This window comes from Macrosteles quadrilineatus, unplaced genomic scaffold (assembly GCF_028750875.1).
Source record: "Macrosteles quadrilineatus isolate MER2022 unplaced genomic scaffold, UCM_ALF_1.0 Scaffold_3__2_contigs__length_128488019, whole genome shotgun sequence".
Classification (NCBI taxonomy): Eukaryota; Metazoa; Arthropoda; class Insecta; order Hemiptera; family Cicadellidae; genus Macrosteles; species Macrosteles quadrilineatus.
In genome coordinates this window covers 13,266,025-13,285,738 of record NW_026542596.1, presented here as the reverse complement: position 1 = coordinate 13,285,738, position 19,714 = coordinate 13,266,025, and the positions used below count along the sequence as shown (strand labels likewise).

Genomic DNA, 19,714 nt, shown 5'->3' with positions numbered 1-19,714 from the left:
TTATAAAGGAGACAAAAACAACCATGATTAAATAAACGTTCTATTTGACAACTAAATATACAAAATTAATCTATGCTTTAGCCGGAATAGCTTCATCTTCATCAGAGCTGTCATCTTCAATTTGCTTTTCTTCTAAGTATGGTTCAATGTTGACCTTTAAATTTTCAGTAGATGGAGGGCATGACATAATTACTCTGAAAAATTCATTCAGCGTGAAAACAAATATCAATAAAAATTAAGTAACTTTTACAGCAAAACCTATTTTGACTGCACCCCATTAACTGCACACTGTTTTATTTCAAGTAAGAGTGCAATTATTATTACCTAACATAATTTTTAAATGTTCAATTTTAAAGATTTAAGATGATTCAGGAACGTAATGTGAGTGGATGTTTAACATCTCTGGCCCGAATGTTACTGTCAAGAGTTATATGGATGGACTGTGCTATAACAATGAATAGAGACCACTATAAGAAGCAAAACCGCAATGCTTTTGGTGGCGACGGGGCTGAGCCAGTGAGAACTCCTGTTTCACCGATATTGCATTAGGCTGCCCAGGCGCTGGAGCTGCGGTGGCGCTAGACTGTACATTTTAACTCTTCTTGGTTGGGAGTGTATGGCTATAACCACAATTCAAAGCTTAAGGTTTCAATTTCCCTTTTATGAGTTGTACAGTGGAGTCCCAATAATCCGAACTTCGGTAATCCGAAAGTCCGCATAATCCAAAACCAAAAAAATATTTTTAAATTTTTTTTATTTAACTTTTAACACAGTTAGCTGTACCTAGTAAAAGTATTCTGTAGCGGCCGAGCGAGATAGGCTTTTTGGTGAGTATTTTAGTAAATATTTCACCATTTTTGTTATTAACATTTTTTATTTTCGTCCCGGGTTCCAATCCCGCCAAATCACAAATGGATTTTATTAAGTGATAATGCGATGTGATAATGTGATGTGATAGTGGCTCCAGCCACTAGGTCTAGCAAGTAATGTGAAAACAATCCCGGGCTCATGCCTAGGGTCCTAAGACAAAAATTTTTTTTTTTTTAATTTAAAAAAAGATTTTAAAACTTAAAAAAATTTTTAAATGTAAAAAAAAAAAACAAAAAAAGTTTATTCCGAAATATTTGGTAATCCGAAATGGGTCCGGTCCCAACCATTTCGGACTAACGGGACTCTACTGTAATTGCAAAAATATGCTTGTTCACTTTTTAAGGCAGACAGGTAGGCTAATATTTAAAAATAATAAAAAATATTTCTGTAATTTCAATCAGGGTTGCTTTTAAATTTGTGATCTTGCGACTTAAGTGTTGTTCAATATCCTCTCAATTAAACTAAAAGAGTAACATTTCTAAATTAATTGTAACTCACCTGGTAATAAAAGGTCCTGGGCGTTTTGGTCTGTTTGTATTGATGTCATTTACCAAGGCCTGAAAGTTTTCCTCCAGTTGACTATCTTCCATATTTAACTAAAAAAAAAAACACTTTTTTTACTTTTTAAAACCCCTATTTTTTAATATAATTTATAGGAATAAGACAAAAATAGTATATTTTTCATCACTAGGGCGTAAAGTGACTCTTTTCGACCTGAGCTCAAGTTTCACTTCAAGGAAAATGAGGGAGGGTTAAAAGACACTTTTTGCCCGTGTGATGAAGTAAATTTTTTCCATACTGCAACATTATAATTAACAAACTAAGTTAGAAAACAAAAATACTTGTTCATGTAAAGATAACCTCTCAAAACGACTTCCAGCTTGTTTTCAATTCTGCTAATGCAAATAAGCAGCTGTTCAGTAATTGATTCAATCATTTCATCTATTACAATTATTGTCTTGCTATATATTCTACTTTTGTTCTAAATTGATATGTCGAACTATTGCCAATAATGCAAGAATAAGCTAAAACCGGTTAAATCAATCGATAAATTGTTTCGATACATGCAATTGCTTGCAATCAAAGTTTACAACAGCTGATTTTTACTCCCTATGGAGTAAAAGAGCTACTTTAGACCCGCAATGCATGTATTAAAACGGCTCTTTTTGCTGCAGTATGACAAAAATGTTATTTCGAGGGTAGTTGATTAAAAGGAGTAGCTGGTTCGCGAACTTGTTCGAATAAATCTAGGTCTACACGTTTGAACCAAATTTCATCAAAATCGGATAATTTTTGCTCAAGTTATCGCGCTTTAACGGACACACATATATATATGAATATGAACGGAGGCCTCTTGAATTTGAGGTTTTTGGCCTCTGGGGACCTCAAAACGAAAAAGTAAATCAGTCTTACTATGAGACCTACGGTAATAGCTTATTCCCTGTATGGGAAATTCGCTAATATAAACATGTCGTCATGTGATTTATATACTTTATGATTTTTGCTCGAGTTATCACGCTAACGGACACATATATAAATATATATATACAGTTTATGAATTTGAACGGATAATGTTTTAGGTCTCTAGGGACCTCAAAACGAAAAAGTAAATCGGTCCCGGGTCCAGGTCTTACCATGAGTACTACGGTAATAGCTTATTCCCTATAGGGAAAATTCGCTAAAACATCCACAACTAAATAAAGTAGTACTACCATGCACCTGAATAGCAATACATATTTTTTATGCTTAGTTAAACCACAAAGTAGCCACCCTGTAAGTCTTATGGGTCCGCGGAATTGGCTAACTCTGGAACTCGCTAACCCCATGTTAAACGCCCTATCTTCAAATTTGGTCGATGAGAGGAACTCGCTAACTTGTTCGGTTTCGGAATTGGCTAACTCCGGAACCCGCTAACCCGCTCTAGAGCCGGGTTAGCGAATTCCGTCCTCGTACGGAAGTCGCTAACTCGGTCCCTCGGCGGAACTCGCTAACTCCCAATCAGAAACCTCGCGGGCCGTCCAATGGGAGCCAAGCACGAAGATTTTTGGCCAGTGTTGCCGAAAGTGTAGTACCTATATCGTATCGGTACCATAATGTCGTATCGTACGAATAATTAGGAGTAAGAGCAACGTAGCCGATAAAATAAATATATTTAGAAGTATGTTTAATATTATTCTTATGGTTATTAGGGTAGAAAATGCATTATAGTCCCAAGATGATAGTCCTACCATAGACTAACCAACACAAGTAAACTTTACATCCTTTTGTAAACTTTGAAGCTCGTTTATCGTGTCTAATTCATGTCCGGTGACACTGATCGCTAGTGTCGACGAAATTGTGTTTCTATTATTTTATAGTTAACTTCATTGTTCTTTACTGTTTGGTTACCTATATAACTAGGGTACGTGTTATAAGTTGTGATTAAAACGTTTTATTTGGTTAAACGAGGTTTTAAATTACTGAAAACAAGTAACAATTATAAACAAAACACGACCTCTAAAGACAGTGCACCAGACATAACTACTATGAGAAATGTACTAATATAAGGGAGTATGTTTTATATGTGGTTTTCTTACTTAAATAGTAGTTTATTGGGATGCAAAATGATAATACTGTACATTTAATTCGGACATTATACATGTTATAAAATGTCTATTTTCGTAGTCCACCATTTGTTTCTTTTATTCGAATAAATACAATTTTGTTAACTTCTGCAATAAAATTATTAAGTTCGTATTTTATATTCTGGGCTCGTAACCTTTAATCATAAAATTGAATCATAAATCATGATAAAATTTACACGTTAAACGTCATTACAGAAATGCATTGCAGTGGTAATTTATTTAAAAATAGAGCTATTAAATTTTAATAAATATTGATCAATACATTATAAAGTGGTAGGCCTAATGTATTAATGGATTGCATTAAAAATTTGTCTATGCATGGATACAAATTGCAAATTTCTATTATCGTAGGCTATTTAGGCCTACTGTAGTGTACAACCCGTGTCATCCTCTTAATTTTGTTTAATCTATATATTTAATACGCGACATGAAACTTTGTGAACAATAAGGCTTTTTTGTTTTAAGATTTAACTCCACTTATTATATGCCAAAATGTTCGTCTAGGTGTGTTGATGTGCAAAATACTCCTACTGAACTGCAAAAATAACTTAGAATGCATATACTGTAGTCACCCATCGAGCTCAAGACCAACGTCGATACAACGACGCAACTTCTAACGACGTTGCTATATATTCTAATTTATTATTCGTGCGAATTCGCACGGGTTCACCTAGTTAATATTAATTTTACGTCTTTCAGTAGGCCTACTTTTGAAAAGTAGTTTTTAAAAGTTTTGAGTTTTTATGGTTCTAAATGGACCCAAGCGTCAGTGGCGGTTCTAGGACCTTGTCAAGGGGGGTCCGGGGCTCTCCCCCGGGAAAAATTTGGAATTTTCAAAGCCGTTTGGTGACTTTCTAAAACCATTTTTAACACCTAAAACCTTGCCTAATTGTCCATAAACTCCGCATTTCACCTGTTGTTTGTCATGAGCAATTAGACATTTAAAAAATTAAACTATGGTGATTGCATTCATGAATTTCAAAACACTGTAGACTACGGCCATATCCTCCTAAAAGCCGTTAGGTGACTTTCTACAGCCAGTTTTAACGTCTAGAACTGTGTGCAAAACCTCCCATTTCCCCATTTTTATTTGTCATGAATAAGTAGACATTTTTAAAACTAACTATGACGATTGCATTCATAAATCTCAAAACATATTGTAGGCTACGGCAATATTGTCCTAAAGGCTGTTTACTGACTTTCTAAAGCCATTATTGATGTCTATTTGTGTCCAACTGTCCAAAAACCTGCCATTTCACCTGTTATTTGTCTTTGTCATGAGCAAGTAAGTAGACATTTTAAAAATCAAATTATGACGAACTTGCATTCATGAATTTCAAAATATAGGCCTACTGTAGACTACGAAGCCGTATCTCCTAAAAATAAGCCGTTTGGTCACTTTTATATGACCATTTCTAACGGCTAGAACTCAATAATTATCCTAAAACCTTCCATTTCACCTATTATAGGCTTTTTATATGTCATGCAAGCAAGTAGATAGTTTTTTAAACTTATGTTTTTCTACAGTCCATTTCATAGATCTGTCACAATATGTACAGTATCGAATTCAGTACCGGTAATAGCATTGACTATACAGAACTTTAACATTAGTGTTTATATAGTAAATGGTAAAAGGCTACTATGGTGCTACCGCTGATTGCTGATTGATGCCTGTGGCCTGTGTAAAGTTAGTGGCTAGCAGACAATTTGAAAACTATGGAACATCAGGAAATCAGCTGTTTTCCCGTCCTTGTATGGTCCTTGCTCGCGCGCTCGGCGCTCGCCTTTGCCCTAGCATGTCAACAGCTGACTGCTGTAAAAATTGTATGATGCGTATAACCAAAGGTATAACTAACTTTCCATTGCGTAATATTGTTTTATTTGCGGTGCTACTGTCCACAAAGTTGATCTATGTGGAACTTAATACTACTCCTGCCATCGCTTATTATGTTTAATAAAATCTACATTGATGTCTGTTTTATGACATTGCGTGTTTTAAGGGCGAAATGTACGTTTAAATTTATTTTTCCAGGGTCCAAGGGGGGGCTTTAGCCCCTGTAGCCCCCCCCCTTGGAACCGCCACTGCCAGGCGTTCTTGTTTGTTACAATTTTTATGAATGGTGGCTATAGCTAAAACTACCTGATCTTATCTAAAAACAAAGCTATTGTCTATTGAGTAGCTCAGTACCGGGGAACGGGGAACCGAGCAATGGCTTGGTATACACTCGATTATAAAAACAATATAAAGGAAACCCAACACTCAAATCAGGAAAATCCGTCAAGTCGTTGTTAAGAATCGTGAATTAAAATAACCCTGTTCCGTTTTATTATATATCTTCTCCTATTATTTACTAGAGGTGCATAGGTGTACAATCTAAAAACTGTTTTAAAACATGTAACATTATTACTAAAAAATTCAACACATTTTAGAATTAGGCAACTATTTACTAGTAGACCTACAATGCTTTGGTTTAAACTATTAGGCCTAGATTTAGGCCTAAGATATTCTATAATATTGATATAAAACTTTGTCTATGTCATATTTTTTTACACGTAAGTTGGAAGATTCAACGACGAACATTTAATTTTAAATCTATGAATTAGTTATGAAAGTTACAATGGTTGATTACTGTATCAATTGATGGTTTTGGTTTATTACGACATTACGATTAAATTTATTTTCCGTGTTTGAGAAATTGCGTGTATTTTAGCTTAATTTCGTAGATGTTTAATTATTTAGTACCAATAAACTAAATTTTCAATATTTTTCATATTTCATTATTTTTTTTTTTATACTGATAGCATTTATGTTTAAGATCAAAATCATAAACATTTAATTAATTGGCCATTGTACAGCTCAATAAAAAAACACTTTTTCATTACTTTTTAATTGTCTTTTAATTACTTTGGGCTAGTTATCTGTTCAAAGTGGAGTTGATAACAAAAAACAATAACATTTACTGTATCTTCATTGACACTGATGTTTTGAAATACGGCAGTGTACGATTATTTCGTCGTGCAAGGTTGGCAACGCTCCATGCAGTGGGCGCGGCTGGGTTAGCGACTTCCAGAGTTAGCGAATTCCGCCGCGAGACAAAATCGAGTTAGCGGGTTCCGGAGTTAGCCAATTCCTGACTGAGACGGTTAGCCAGTTCCAGAGTTAGCCAGTTCCGACACACGACCGAGTTAGCGAGTTCCTGAGTTAGCCAATTCCTACGTCTCAGTCTTATGAATTAAATAACTTTTCTATCAGCATCGTACGTGTTATTAAACTTCTTGAAAGTTAATAAAAGAGACATCTTATAACACTTAAAACATACATTTACGCTTACACTGTTACTCACAAGACGGTAAATATACAAAAAAGATGGTAAGAGGTGATCAATTTCGATTGGACACTCCAATTATAATCAGACCCAATAGGCTAGATCTTTTATTTACTTTCCGTCTTATGAATTAAACACTCACCCGTCCAATGGTGGTATTTATCCATCCAAACTCCGGCGTCTTCTCATCTTTTACACAAGCATACTCTACTCCATTCTTAAACTGAGTCACCAACTCAGCAATATTTGGTCCCAAAGTTCCTGAAACATAATTTTAATTATAGAAGCATAAGTAAAACCTCAATCATTCGTACCCTCCAGCAATTTAACTCAATTTCATCCCATAAAAAAAGGTCACAAAGAAATATATATACCGTAACTGGGAACATAAAAACATACAATACATTCTTTAGCATTACTGCACCTAATATACTATTATTGTGGAGTAGGTACAATAATTACAACACAACGTATAACTACACTACAGTACTGGACTGGCAAATGGTGACAAACCGGGAGACAAAACAGAAAACTCACATACGCACAATTAATACCCGCTCATAAAAACTTGTAGAAAAAGTCATCGCTCCTAGACTTGTCATCGCAATCATTTATTGTTATTATTGGCTGTTAACTTATTGCAGGGAGTTTGGCTGTCACTAATGATAACTCTAATTCACTCATTTAAAAGGTCTCTATCGATGATCGGGCTTTTTCCTAAATCTGGCCTACCGGTCGCTCGTTTAAGATGGATTATCATGATTCTGTAGCCATTGACAACATTGAGTAGGCCTAATTATACATTATTCAGATACTATCAGACCAGTTTCGCATCATAATGAAACTTAAATAATTTCTGGTGAAAACGGCAAAGTCACTCAAATTCAAGTACACTGTGTAACACAGACATAGAGCATCTGATAATCTGGAGAAAATAACTAACTGCCTTTACAAACATTATACAAGTGTTTAAGTGATTCTTTTGACAATTAAAATCATACATGCTTACAATGCAATCACACAGAAAAATAAAATGATAAATGATAGTTCATATCACAAATACTAAAAAAATACCGGTATGGATCATAAACATAAACAAAGTACGTTTTTGGCCCGAAAATAAACATTATTTAACATTACTTAAATGGAACTGCCAAAACATATGTTGATATGTTCAATGCTATTAGTATAGGATTAATTTTAAAACGTTTTTATTAGCTCGCTTTCTTACAAATTTTGCAATCAATTTTATACTAACTTCCCAATGAGCTAGAGACTTGAAACATAGCTCACAAATGGAAGACAATGCAATATTATATCATTTAATTTTCATATTTCCCTTGGGCTACGCCCCACGGGCTTGTTTTTATTATCTCGCTTTCTGAAAATTTTGATACTTCCCGGTGAGCTAGAGACTTGAAACTTGAAACATAGCTCACAAATGGACAACAATGCAATATTATATCATTTAATTTTCATATTTCCCTTGGGCTATGCCCCATGGGCTTGTTTTTATTAGCTCACTTTCCTACAAATTTTGATATCACTTTTAAACAAAGTTCTTGATGAGCTAGAGACTTGAAATTTGAAACATAGCTCACAAGTGGAAGACAATGCAATATTGTAGCATTTAATTTTCATATTTCCCTTGGGCTACGCCCCACTGGCTTCCAAATTTTTCATGTTTACATTTTGAAAAATTGTAAATATATCAATTAATTAAAGTCAGCTGTAAATACTTAAATTTGACAGTTCAAAAAGCAGAGGTTAAGAGGTACAGGTTCTGCTCCCAAGAGATTCTTTATACAAACAAATATTTTAAAATAAAGATAAACAATCTGATTGCAGATATAAAGGTGTTTGTTAATAATGTCATTTGTTATTTATTTAATATTCTATAAAGTAAACAATAATTAAATAGATTGATATATTTATAGTTAGTAGGTAGGCCGTACATGCAATCTAATATATAATTATATGAAAAGAAACTCAAATAAACCTTACATTTCTCACATGCCTCTGTCCTAATCTGATATAGATGCATGCAATAGATTTAACATCCACACTCCACACACATTAAAAACTAAAAAGTAGAAAATAATTTATAAATAAAAAACTTTTTTAAAACAAAACGTTTTTAAATACACTAAAAAGTAGAAAATAATTTATAAATATGTGGAGAGTATAAATACTTGTTAGATTTAAAACGAAAAACGTGGGGTGCATGCAATTGATAACAATACATTAGTTCAATAGGTGAAGGTAATTGTAAATTATCTATTGCAGCACCCCACGTTTTTCGTTCACATATCTGAATACAATACTCTCCTAAATTTAAGTCAAATACTGTAAAGGCTACAATATGCATTTAGACTAAGAGTTAATTATTGCTAAGAGTCATAATGAGTTTTTGGGGACGTCGGTTTAACCGGAAAACCCGTTATCCGGACTGGCCTCGGTCCCATGGAGTTTGGATAAGAGGGAGTCTAATGTAAATAATTAGTCTTTCAAACACTGTACAACACGTTTAAGGTTAGGTTAAATCCAAACATTGAACAAAATGGGAAACGCTGCACCAGCTGATCGTAGTCGTAATACTGTATCTTTAAGTGTTGCCAACTTATTTTCAAGAGTACACGTATTACGTGCCTAATAAAAGCACACTGTTTTGTGTTGTTTAATTAGAATACTGGTGTGCGGCAAAAGTAAAAAGTGTGTGGAAAAAGTAAGTAGATGCAGCAATTAGCCACTTTCTGTGCTACAATCAGTGCAAAGAAGGCCACTTTATCAGGTGACTGAAGGAAAAATCTATTTCCAATATAAATAGGCTGAAGTACCTGTTTCACAATGTCCAAATCAAAGAAATAGTTTTTCTAGTCCTGACTGAGCTTTTGCTTATCATGCAACACCCAAATGATGTATTTTAATTTGTATATTAAGAACCAGCATTCAATTTTATTTGGGACAAAAATAAGTGCACATTCGAAATACCTTTTAACTTTTTTGTAAAACAAACCTAATTGCAAAGATGGGAATTTTCTCTTCAATAGACCTCGGATGCTTATCATCTCTGGCAGAATGCTGGGGTGGGCAATGACAAATCGGAAGTCTGGGAGGACTATTTTTCCTTTCTGAAATGAAAATATTTTTCCAGTTAATAAAAATCAAACAAAATGAATTATTCAAATAGAACCAAGTTTTAGTGTTTTTAGGGAAGTAGCTATTATTGTAGGTGGCACGGTAAATTCTAGACCCAGGACATTTTCCTGCTTGTATTTTCAATTAACAGAGAGCAGACAGCATAAAACGCTAAAAATGCCGTACCAAACGTCCAAAGCCCGCGCACACGTGATCGGTCTGACGGATCTGCTGTCACGGAAGTGTCCTGAAGTTCGTAGCTCCAGACTTTCTATCGGACATCCCGAAGGTACGGAATGCTGTTGACGGCTGTGACATCTCAGTGAGCGCATGCTCATTTAGTTCAATGTTTTAAACTGTTGAATTAAACCCGTACCGACCCAGTGAGCGTGCAGCTAAACTTTTCTATTAGCTCAAAACTCAATTAATGAAGCTTCTATTTGGTTTCAATCTAATCGCTTCCTCTTAAATAAAGATAAAACTCAAAAAATTGTTTTTTGACTTAGACCGTGTGAATTAAATATGTTATATGGTTATGTAGACAATGTTAAATTTCTTGGTATTTATCTGGATAAGACCCTTTCTTGGGTACCTCATATAGATTACATAAGTTCTAAGCTTTGAAGGGTAATTTGTCTTATAACTAAACTAATATATTTTATAGATCAAAATTATATTAAAACAGCCTACTTTCCTTACTTTCAATCCATTTTCAGATACAATATTATCATTTACGGAAATTGCAGTAGGATAGAAGAAATTTTAGTCTTACAAAAGAAGTTAGTTCTAGAATCATATCTTGTGAACCCCTACAGGAACACTGTAAACCCCAGTTCATTCAACTACAAATTCCAATAGTAATTAACATTTATGTATTTGACTTTGTATCATATATTCTAGGGATGGACGGGATTGAATTTTTAGTTCGGGACGGGATTTTTTTCTGTGCATGAAAAGAAAGTCTTGAGTATTGCAGTTACCAAAAAAGGCATACAAAAGGTATGACTCCGTTGTCACGGCGTGATCGTCGGTATGTCTCCGCGGTCACGGCACCATCATCGTTATGACTCCGCGTTCACGGCGTGATCGTCGGTATGACTCCGCGGTCACGGCGCGATCGTCGGTATGTCTCCGCGGTCACGGCACGATCGTCGTTATGACTCCCCGGTCACGGCGTGATCGTCGGTATGACTCCGCGGTCACGGCGCGATCGTCGTTATGACTCCGCGGTCACGGCGTGATCGTCGAAACGACTTCGTCTTCTACGTTCGCGGACCTATCGCTCGCAATAGCGGCGTCATCGGCACTCGCGAAGCGGCAAAATCGCCGGCGATCGGACCAAATCCCGTCCCGAAAAATTCGTGAATCAAATGTACCTAATCCCGTCCCGATAATCGGGAATATTTTTTTCCCGAAAAATTCCCGAAATTTCGGGACCCGTCCATCCCTAATATATTCTAAAAAATCCCAACGTTATCAAACAAAATTCTCATGTTCATACAAGGAGTAAAAACGTTGCTACCATAGATTTTTGAAGACTGTCTAAAACCCTTAAAAGCCATATTGTAATCCCGCTAAAAACATACAACAAGCTAATAGGCCTACATTTAATACCAAAATATCCTGAAAATACTTTTAAATCTTAATTCTACAAATGGCTTTTGAACAACCCTTTTTATTTCCAAATTTTTTTTTGAAATGCCGCTTATTAATTTAAGTAGGTTAGCAAATTGACCAAATTACTGTTGGATTTAATTAGTTATGGGGTTTAATAACTTCCATTATTCCAAATGCCTTGAATTTTTCTTAACAATAAGATTATTTGATTTTAATATTAAAAATATGTATTGTCTCCTTGTGTGTAGTTAGCTATATTGTATTCGTTAACTGACTATGCTATAATTTTAGCTGTTTTATGACATTGTAAATAATTTTTATAAATTGAAAACAAAATAAACACATTTAATTTAATTTAATTTTCATTTCATTGACTAAGATTTCATGTATGGAAGAATATAACATTCAAAATTTTTAAAACCTGTAGGCCTAATATAAGTTAGTTGTAGTCACCTATGTAACTGCAACAAGTTCAGTAGATCTTGTTTTTATTCCAAAACTTATCGGTCCCTAAATCGATTTCCTTTCACATTATTGTGGAACAGAATTTGACTATAATAGTTTTCTATGTTACATCTTGGAAAAAAATAGTTTGCATTCTTATCTGTTGCATAGTAAACCCTCCAAAGCTGCAGCATTTGGATTGTTTTTTTTTTATTGTTAAAAAATATGACAAATAAATGGATTTTTTTGCTTAAAATTAATTATTTTTTTTGATAAGGTACTGGTACCTAATTTCTCCATTACCTCAACATCTCTGATGATTTCACTCCCACCTACAAGATTGGCTCCAGCAGCCATCGCAGCTTCCTTTTGTTCATTTGTTTTGCAGAAAACAAGAATGGACCTTTCTGTCAGGTCATCCTGTTCAAAAATGTGAGGTAGGATAGCCATTTTCTTGAATTTATCCACAAACTTTGTCTGGAAAAAAGTTTGTATTGCAATGATATCTTGATTTTAAGGAATTGTGTCTGTCATGTTTTATTGCTCTCGGTGCTTCAAAAGCAGGAGACAGTTTGAGTGATGAACACAGAAGTAATAAAAATTCCTAAAGAACAATAATAATAAAAACATAATAATAAAGAACAATAATCTAAAGAACAATAAAAATTTAAGTTGTAGAAGTTAAAAAGTATGTTTTTAAGTTTTACATTTATTTGTATATGAAAACAAATTTTTGATTAAAATTTAAAATAAACTTATGAAAATAGGATTAAATATCGGAATTTCGCTAATTGAGACATGATAACAATGTTGCTGTAATTAAGGGACATAGTAGCAAAATTATTTAGTTGGACATGAGTTTAAGAGCAAATTATAAAATTTGTTTTGTTTTAATCATTATGAAACTAATAATTAGTTTCATCTACAATATTTATTATGCCTAACAAACCTGTTTATTGTTTAGATAACCATGTTAACAATAATTAATAGAGTTAAAAAGAGTTAAAACTATCAACAGACATCATTACCAACCAGGTAGAGAAGGAATACTGCTTTAAAGATTGAAGTTGGGGTCCGACCAAAATTTGATTAAGGTATACATTCATAAAATACATATACATGTATACATAAAAAGTGATGGTATACGTTAATAATTTTAACAAAAACAGTCGGCCGTTGTTTACTGATTACAATGTTTCCACTTTTGAAAAATAGCCCAGTACTACATCAAGCATGGCTAAACACAACTTACAGATTTTGCTGTTGTCATGTCCATTTCAAGTAACAAGTTGACTTGAGAGTCAGGAAGGTTCAAGATGGTGGGATGATGGATTTCTCTGTGACAATTGACAGCTTCTTTGAAGTCGAACACTCTCCAAGCATAGTAGCGAGAAACAAAAACATCGTCTTGAGCAATCTGTTTCTTATGCTCATGGGACTTCTGATGTGTGACAACCCGGTCTCCACTATAAAGAAAGTAAAAAATATAAAGTTGCAATACCACTTTTTTGAAGATTAAAATACTAGGTAGTCTAGTAAAAAACATGTTGTGTTTCAGAACCTGTTTAGTCCTTTTAAACACTTATACAATTGCCTGACACCCACTATGGATAACATGTTGATAGGAAACATTTGCTATATTGTGCCTTGGATTACTATAAATATTCCAGAGAGAAAAAACAGAATAGTTTGTTAAATCTCTGATTAACAGGTCACCAGAGCAACTAAGAAACAGTACCGTAAGTTTTAGACACTTAAAATTAAATTATACAGTATGTTTCTGAAACTGTTCAAAATGGGAAAAATATGAAATAATGGTAGGATAACAATTTTAGTTAATTTAGGCAATTTATAATATTTAATAGTTGATTTATTTTGTTATTTTAAATTAAATTGCAATGAAACATGGATCCAAGAGTGATATCAACTGTAAAATTCCCCTGCTGCAGCAAAACCTGCAGACTAAGCAGACTAAGGAAGGAGTCCAGCCTGGATACCATTGCAACAGACCTGGACAAACCATTGTACAAAGTAAATATTGTGGAACCTTTGGTCTCGGACCATTCTGCGGTTCTACTGAGTGTCAAGACGCTACCGGTGAGTCAAATTTCTTATCCTGCATGGTGTACCAAGTACGACATGTTTTTTAGGCCTATTAAAGAGGAGCGTTTTCCTGACCTAAGAAGGAAACTTGAAGGTGTGAAGTGGGCGTCTGTTATAGGAGGTAAGGACCCTTTGCTGGACTTTGATAAATTATTTAATGTACTTGTTGAAAGTTTTAATGAAATTTTCCCAGTTAAAATTAAGTCTAAGGCTAGAAAAGAAGTCGATAAGGTAAAGAGGGACAAGTCTTGGTACACTCCAGCTCTCCAAGACCTAAAAAATGTTGTAGTTCTCCTCTTTGACTATTACAAGGAGGCAGTTGATCCAGCTGTAAAGGAAAGATTTTACCGAGATTACCTTAGAGCTAAGAAGCTATATAGGTCTAGGATTAATGAAGCAAAGAAACTAGGTAATGAAAATTTCATTAGGGGAGCACACAACCCATGTAAGGCTGCGTGGGAAATTATAAATAGCCATCGTAGAAATCCAAATAAAAACTTGATCAATGCTGCAAGCCCAGATGAATTCAACAGTTTCTTCATTAACTCGGTAGATGCTATCTTAGGCCAAATTCCCCAGGCTGTTGGCCGACCTGAGGATGAAATTTCCCTTCCCCCAGGTTTCAATGCAAAGTTAGCATCATGGAAATCTGTCAACCCTGATGATGTAAGGAATATTGTGAGGAAAGTAAAAAGGTCTACTAGCCAGGATTTTTATGGCATGTCCTCAGTGGTTTTGAAGGAAATTGTCGATCTCATCGCTGGTCCCCTCACCCATGTTATTAATGGCTCCCTGGCAGCCGGTGTCTTCCCTGAATGCTTGAAGCTTAGTAGAGCAGTGCCTATTTTCAAAAAAGGCAACCCTGAGGAACTGAAAAATTATAGGCCTATTTCCCTGGTTCCTGTGATAGGCAAGATAATAGAACACATTATCCAGAAGCAGCTGGCGGATTTTTTTGAGGATAATGGCCTAATGTTGAGTAGGCAGTTTGGTTTCAGGAGGGGCCGATCAACTTCAGACGCAGTTATGGTTCTAGCTGAGGAAATCAAAAACGCCTTTGAGGCAAGGGACAGTGTTTCAATCACGCTTTGCGACCTCAGCAAAGCGTTCGACTGCGTGTCGCACAGTTTACTGCTGGAAAAACTGAGTCGCTATGGTGTTGAAGGAGTTGCTCTAAAGACCATCAAATCTTATCTTGATAACAGATACCAGGTTGTCACAGTTGGTGGTGCCACATCTGGTCCACGCCAGGTTTGCCACGGAGTCCCTCAGGGCTCGGTCCTGGGCCCTCTTTTGTTTCTGATTGTTGTGAATGACCTCCATCTCCAGGGCAGAGCACTCCTGTATGCTGATGACACCTCAATAATAACTAGAGGGAAAGTTATAAACCAAGTTTTGATAGAGGCAGAAGCTGCACTGGATGCTGCTAAAATCTGGTTTGCCAGAAATCGGCTACAGTTGAATGGAGACAAGACCCAGAGCACTTAAGCATTATGCACTTATGCAAAACAATGAATATTGATCAGCAAAGCAGTGTGAAATTGCTGGGCTTCAGCCTAGACCCTAAGTTTACCTGGGAACAACATATCAGTGATGTATGTGTTAAACTCTCCCGTGTGGTTTTTCTTCTGTGGAAACTTAGGGGGGTCATCACTGATAAATATTTGTTAAATGTATATCATGCCCTATTTCAAAGCCATATCAGATATGGAATCCTGCTCTGGGGACATGCTCCTGGCTGTATAAAAGTGCTTCGTCTGCAGAAGAAGGCAGTCAGAGTGCTGTCAGCCGCTGGTTATAGAGACCACTGTAAGCCCCTATTCGCCAACCTTAAGGTTATGACCATCTTCAGCCAATATGTTTATTACGGCTTGATTAATCTCAGGAATAACATAGGTGAATATCAACAGAGGGGTGATCTCCATAATCATGACACCAGGCATGCACAGAAACTTGACATTCCTCGATGCAGGTTATCAAGATCCTTGGCAGCCCATCCCATCCCAGCCATGCGATTCTACAACATGTTACCGCCTCGGGCCCACACTGAAGACATGAAAGCTTTCTCCATGCGGATTTTTAACAAACTCACAAATGAGCCGCTGTACTCTTTTGAGGAAGTGTCTGGCGAGTACTTCTCGAATATATAATATGCACCGCCATCACTAGTTTTTGTAAATATTGGTTAAATGAGAATGTTATTTTTTTATTAGTTTTATAACTGTAATTTTAATTGACGCAGTCTATCCAACAAGTGTTGGGCAACGACATAGGAGTTGGTAATGGTAATGGTACTAAGCTAATTGCCATTTGCTTAATTAGCATAGATTAGGCTTGAGAGAATTTTGTTCTTTATATTTACGGTATGCTATAGTATTACAGATAGGTAGTATAGTATATACAGTATAGTATTACACATCTACCATAGCCATTCTGGAATGGAACCTGTTTCATGTGAGGAAGTAGAAAAACTGATAAACTCTTTAAGTAACAAACCTTCACGTGGGCACGACGAAATTCCCGTTAAAGTAATAAAATATACAAAACAAGAACTAGTTCCAATTTTTACTCATTTAATTAATTCATCTTTTATATCCGGTCATTTTCCAAAATTATTAAAAGTTGCTAAGGTTGTGCCTATTTTCAAAAAGGGGGACCCTCAGTGCGTAGAAAACTATCGACCAATATCACTTTTGCCAGTTATTTCAAAATTATTTGAAAAGGCAATGAAAATTAGGCTAGTGTCTTTTATAGAAAATAACAACCTTCTATTTAGTGGCCAACATGGTTTTCGCTCAGGCAGATCAACAATTACAGCTGCTTCAAGTTTTTTTGAGAGTATAATAAATTCAATTGATAGCCACGAAAATGTTATAGGAATATCAATGGACCTTACGAAGGCTTTTGATAGGGTATGTCACCAAACTCTATTACTCAAACTAGAAGATATGGGAGTAAGAGGTCACATTTTGGCGTGGTTCAAATCATATTTATCGGAAAGAAAGCAATACGTTGAAATCATGTCTAATAAAAATAATTGGCTGGTAAAAAACAGATCAGAAATAAAACTTAATCACTTTGGTGTCCCTCAGGGTTCAATACTAGGCCCTGTTTTATTCCTTTGCTACATTGATAAGATTCCAAATGTTCTGTCGTGTGTACCTTGTGGAAATATGTGTTTATATGCTGATGACATTAACTTAAAAATTACAGGAAAAACAGTAGAACATATCGAAATAGATACCTTTATAGAACTTGCAAATATTAAAAATTACTTACTATCCAACAATCTCAAAATAAACAAAAGTAAAACTAATTTTATATCATTTTCAACTAAGCAATGTAAAAACAAAATAGAACCGTTGATTATTTTGGATTCCGATGAAATCAAACAAGTTGAAAAAATAGATTTTTTAGGTTTAAAAGTTGATAAACATCTATCCTGGCAGGACCACGTCAATCATGTTTGCTCAAAGATAAATTCAGGGATATTTGCTTTGAAAAAGATGTCATATCTATGTAATATCAATACTTTAAAAACAATATATCATTCTCTTGTCCATAGCCACATTTCATACGGTATATCTTTATATGGAGCTACAACTAAGAAAAATCTAAATCGAATCTTAAAATTACAGCAAAGGGCATTAAGAACAATGATGGGACTAAAAAATGATGAATGTGTTAAAATTCATTTCAAAAATTTTAAAATATTAACTGTGTTTGCCCAATACATTTTTGAAACTGCTCTCATAGCGAAAGAAAGTATATCAGATAACGCACAATTATGCTACAATACAAGAGGAAAAGCCCTAAGAGAAAATAGTCGCAACCATCTTTTATTTTCAAATAAAAAGCCCACCTGTGCCGGAAGAAGATTTTTACGGTTTCTTCCAAATCATTTAAAACCCATTGGCAACTCAATCAAATTTAAAAACAAATTAAAAAATTATCTCATAGAAATCGCTCCCTACTCCATTAAAGAGGTGTTTCCCCAATTAACCTGATTTTATTTTTAGTTTCTTAGTATTATATAAATTGTAATTTTAGCTTATAACTTTATTTACTAGGTTAGGAATCTGACACTATTCAATGTACAATGTACAATTGTTGAATAAAGATATTGAAATGAAATGAAATGAAATTTGCCTGATTGGATTTACACTAAAATGTCTCCTTAAAAATAACACATTTATTCCCTATTTATATAGAATTAGTTTAACGAGTACTTAGGTTTGCTATAACAGGGAGGGTAAAAAAGTGTTTTTTGTTGTAAAATGTTAAGTTTAGTAAGAAATGAATGTATTTTCCAAATTTGATCAAAATATGTTCATAAAAAAGCAAACTAGAACAGTTGCCTTGATGCGATACTCCCTGGTGTGGATTCACGTCCGCACTAGTGAGTACTTCGACTTTCTGCAGTACTATCCTGATAATTAGATCAATTCGATAAATACCAAGGCATAAATGTGGTTCGGATTCCGCTATAAACTGTAGGTCCCTTAGTAGCCATTAGCTGCATGGGCTATTAATTAGGCCTAACAGCTGTGTCTAAGGAATATGTCGGCCTTAGTCACTAACAAGACTACAAGATCGCACCACTCATCCTACACTCATCTCCATTCATACTTGGCTTAAGATTACTTTGTATGGTCGCCATTTCAATGAAAAGTATTAAAGTATTAAAAGTATTACAAGGTATTATAAGTATTTAAAGATTATATAGTTTTAGATAAAAAAGGTTTAAATTTACAACAACAATAGGCCTAGTTAAAATAAAAGATGTTGGACTTTGAACTGCATGCAGTAGAAGTTTCATATTCCATGGAAAGTTTAACAATAACTAATTCAACAATTTTTGTGATGTTTCCGTAAAAACTATTGTCTTTCTAAAATAGTTCCTGTGGAATCATTCAATTATTGTAGTATCACTATTGTAGTAGCTTAGTATCACTAAAATAGACTACCTATAATTTTTGTATAACAAATTTGTATAAAGTTTAGCATATCATGCTTTAAAATTGTTATGCTCACCTCGTCCCTTTTCTCAGATTGTGTGGTATCCAAGCTTGTTTTTTAATAACAGTTTTAACTTTTTTCTTCTTAGCTTGTTCTCTATAACCTTTTCTTGCAGCGAAAGATCGAGTTTGCATAGTATAATTTGATGGCTGATGCAAAAAGCTATTGCCAATATTGAGGTAGCACCTGCAGATTGCCAAAGCTCTACCTGTAACACAAAAATACCCTTGGTAATGAAACTAGATTTACAAACATTTACTTATCAGTTTATTGTACATGTGTTGGACCAATATTACTTCTTAATTCAAGTTTTACAATTACAGGTGGCGGTAGACCTATAGGACTACCTACCTATGTTATGCCTAAGCTTAGCAGAGTAGGCTATAGCCTACCTTGTTGTTTTGGCCTTGGTGACATCAAAATAAAAAAGTGAATAAGTTTGCAGTCTAGGTCTTCCCATGGAACCAACTAACTTAAATTATAATAGTCTATTCCCTAATGGGCAATGGGAAATTTGTAAAATTCCATACGGAAAATTCCCTATAGGGAATTTATTACCGGTATGTGGGAAAT

At 34.8% G+C, this 19,714-nt stretch overlaps 1 protein-coding gene across 1 annotated transcript; it reads right to left on the bottom strand.

Annotated features, from left to right (window-relative positions):
• Positions 1–26: 26 nt before the first annotated feature.
• On the bottom strand, positions 27–19,342 carry LOC128990096 (39S ribosomal protein L1, mitochondrial-like). The gene is made up of 7 exons (XM_054412336.1): positions 19,157–19,342; positions 13,272–13,485; positions 12,323–12,496; positions 9,837–9,951; positions 6,963–7,081; positions 1,369–1,466; positions 27–194 (listed from the first exon to the last, which is right to left on the bottom strand). Exons 1-7 carry the CDS (start codon positions 19,273–19,275, stop codon positions 71–73), a joined length of 963 nt encoding a protein of 320 aa, XP_054268311.1. The 5' UTR covers positions 19,276–19,342; the 3' UTR covers positions 27–70.
• Between the last annotated feature and the right edge of the window lie 372 nt (positions 19,343–19,714).

Coding starts and splice junctions, on each gene's coding strand:
- LOC128990096 (XM_054412336.1), bottom strand. CDS start 19,275: ATGCAAACTCGATCTTTCGCTGCAAGAAAAGGTTATAGAGAACAAGCT. Junction 9,952..12,322: donor AAATCATCAGAGATGTTGAG/GTAATGGAGAAA, acceptor TTTTCATTTCAG/AAAGGAAAAATAGTCCTCCC. Junction 1,467..6,962: donor TAAATACCACCATTGGACGG/GTGAGTGTTTAA, acceptor TTTTTTTTTTAG/TTAAATATGGAAGATAGTCA.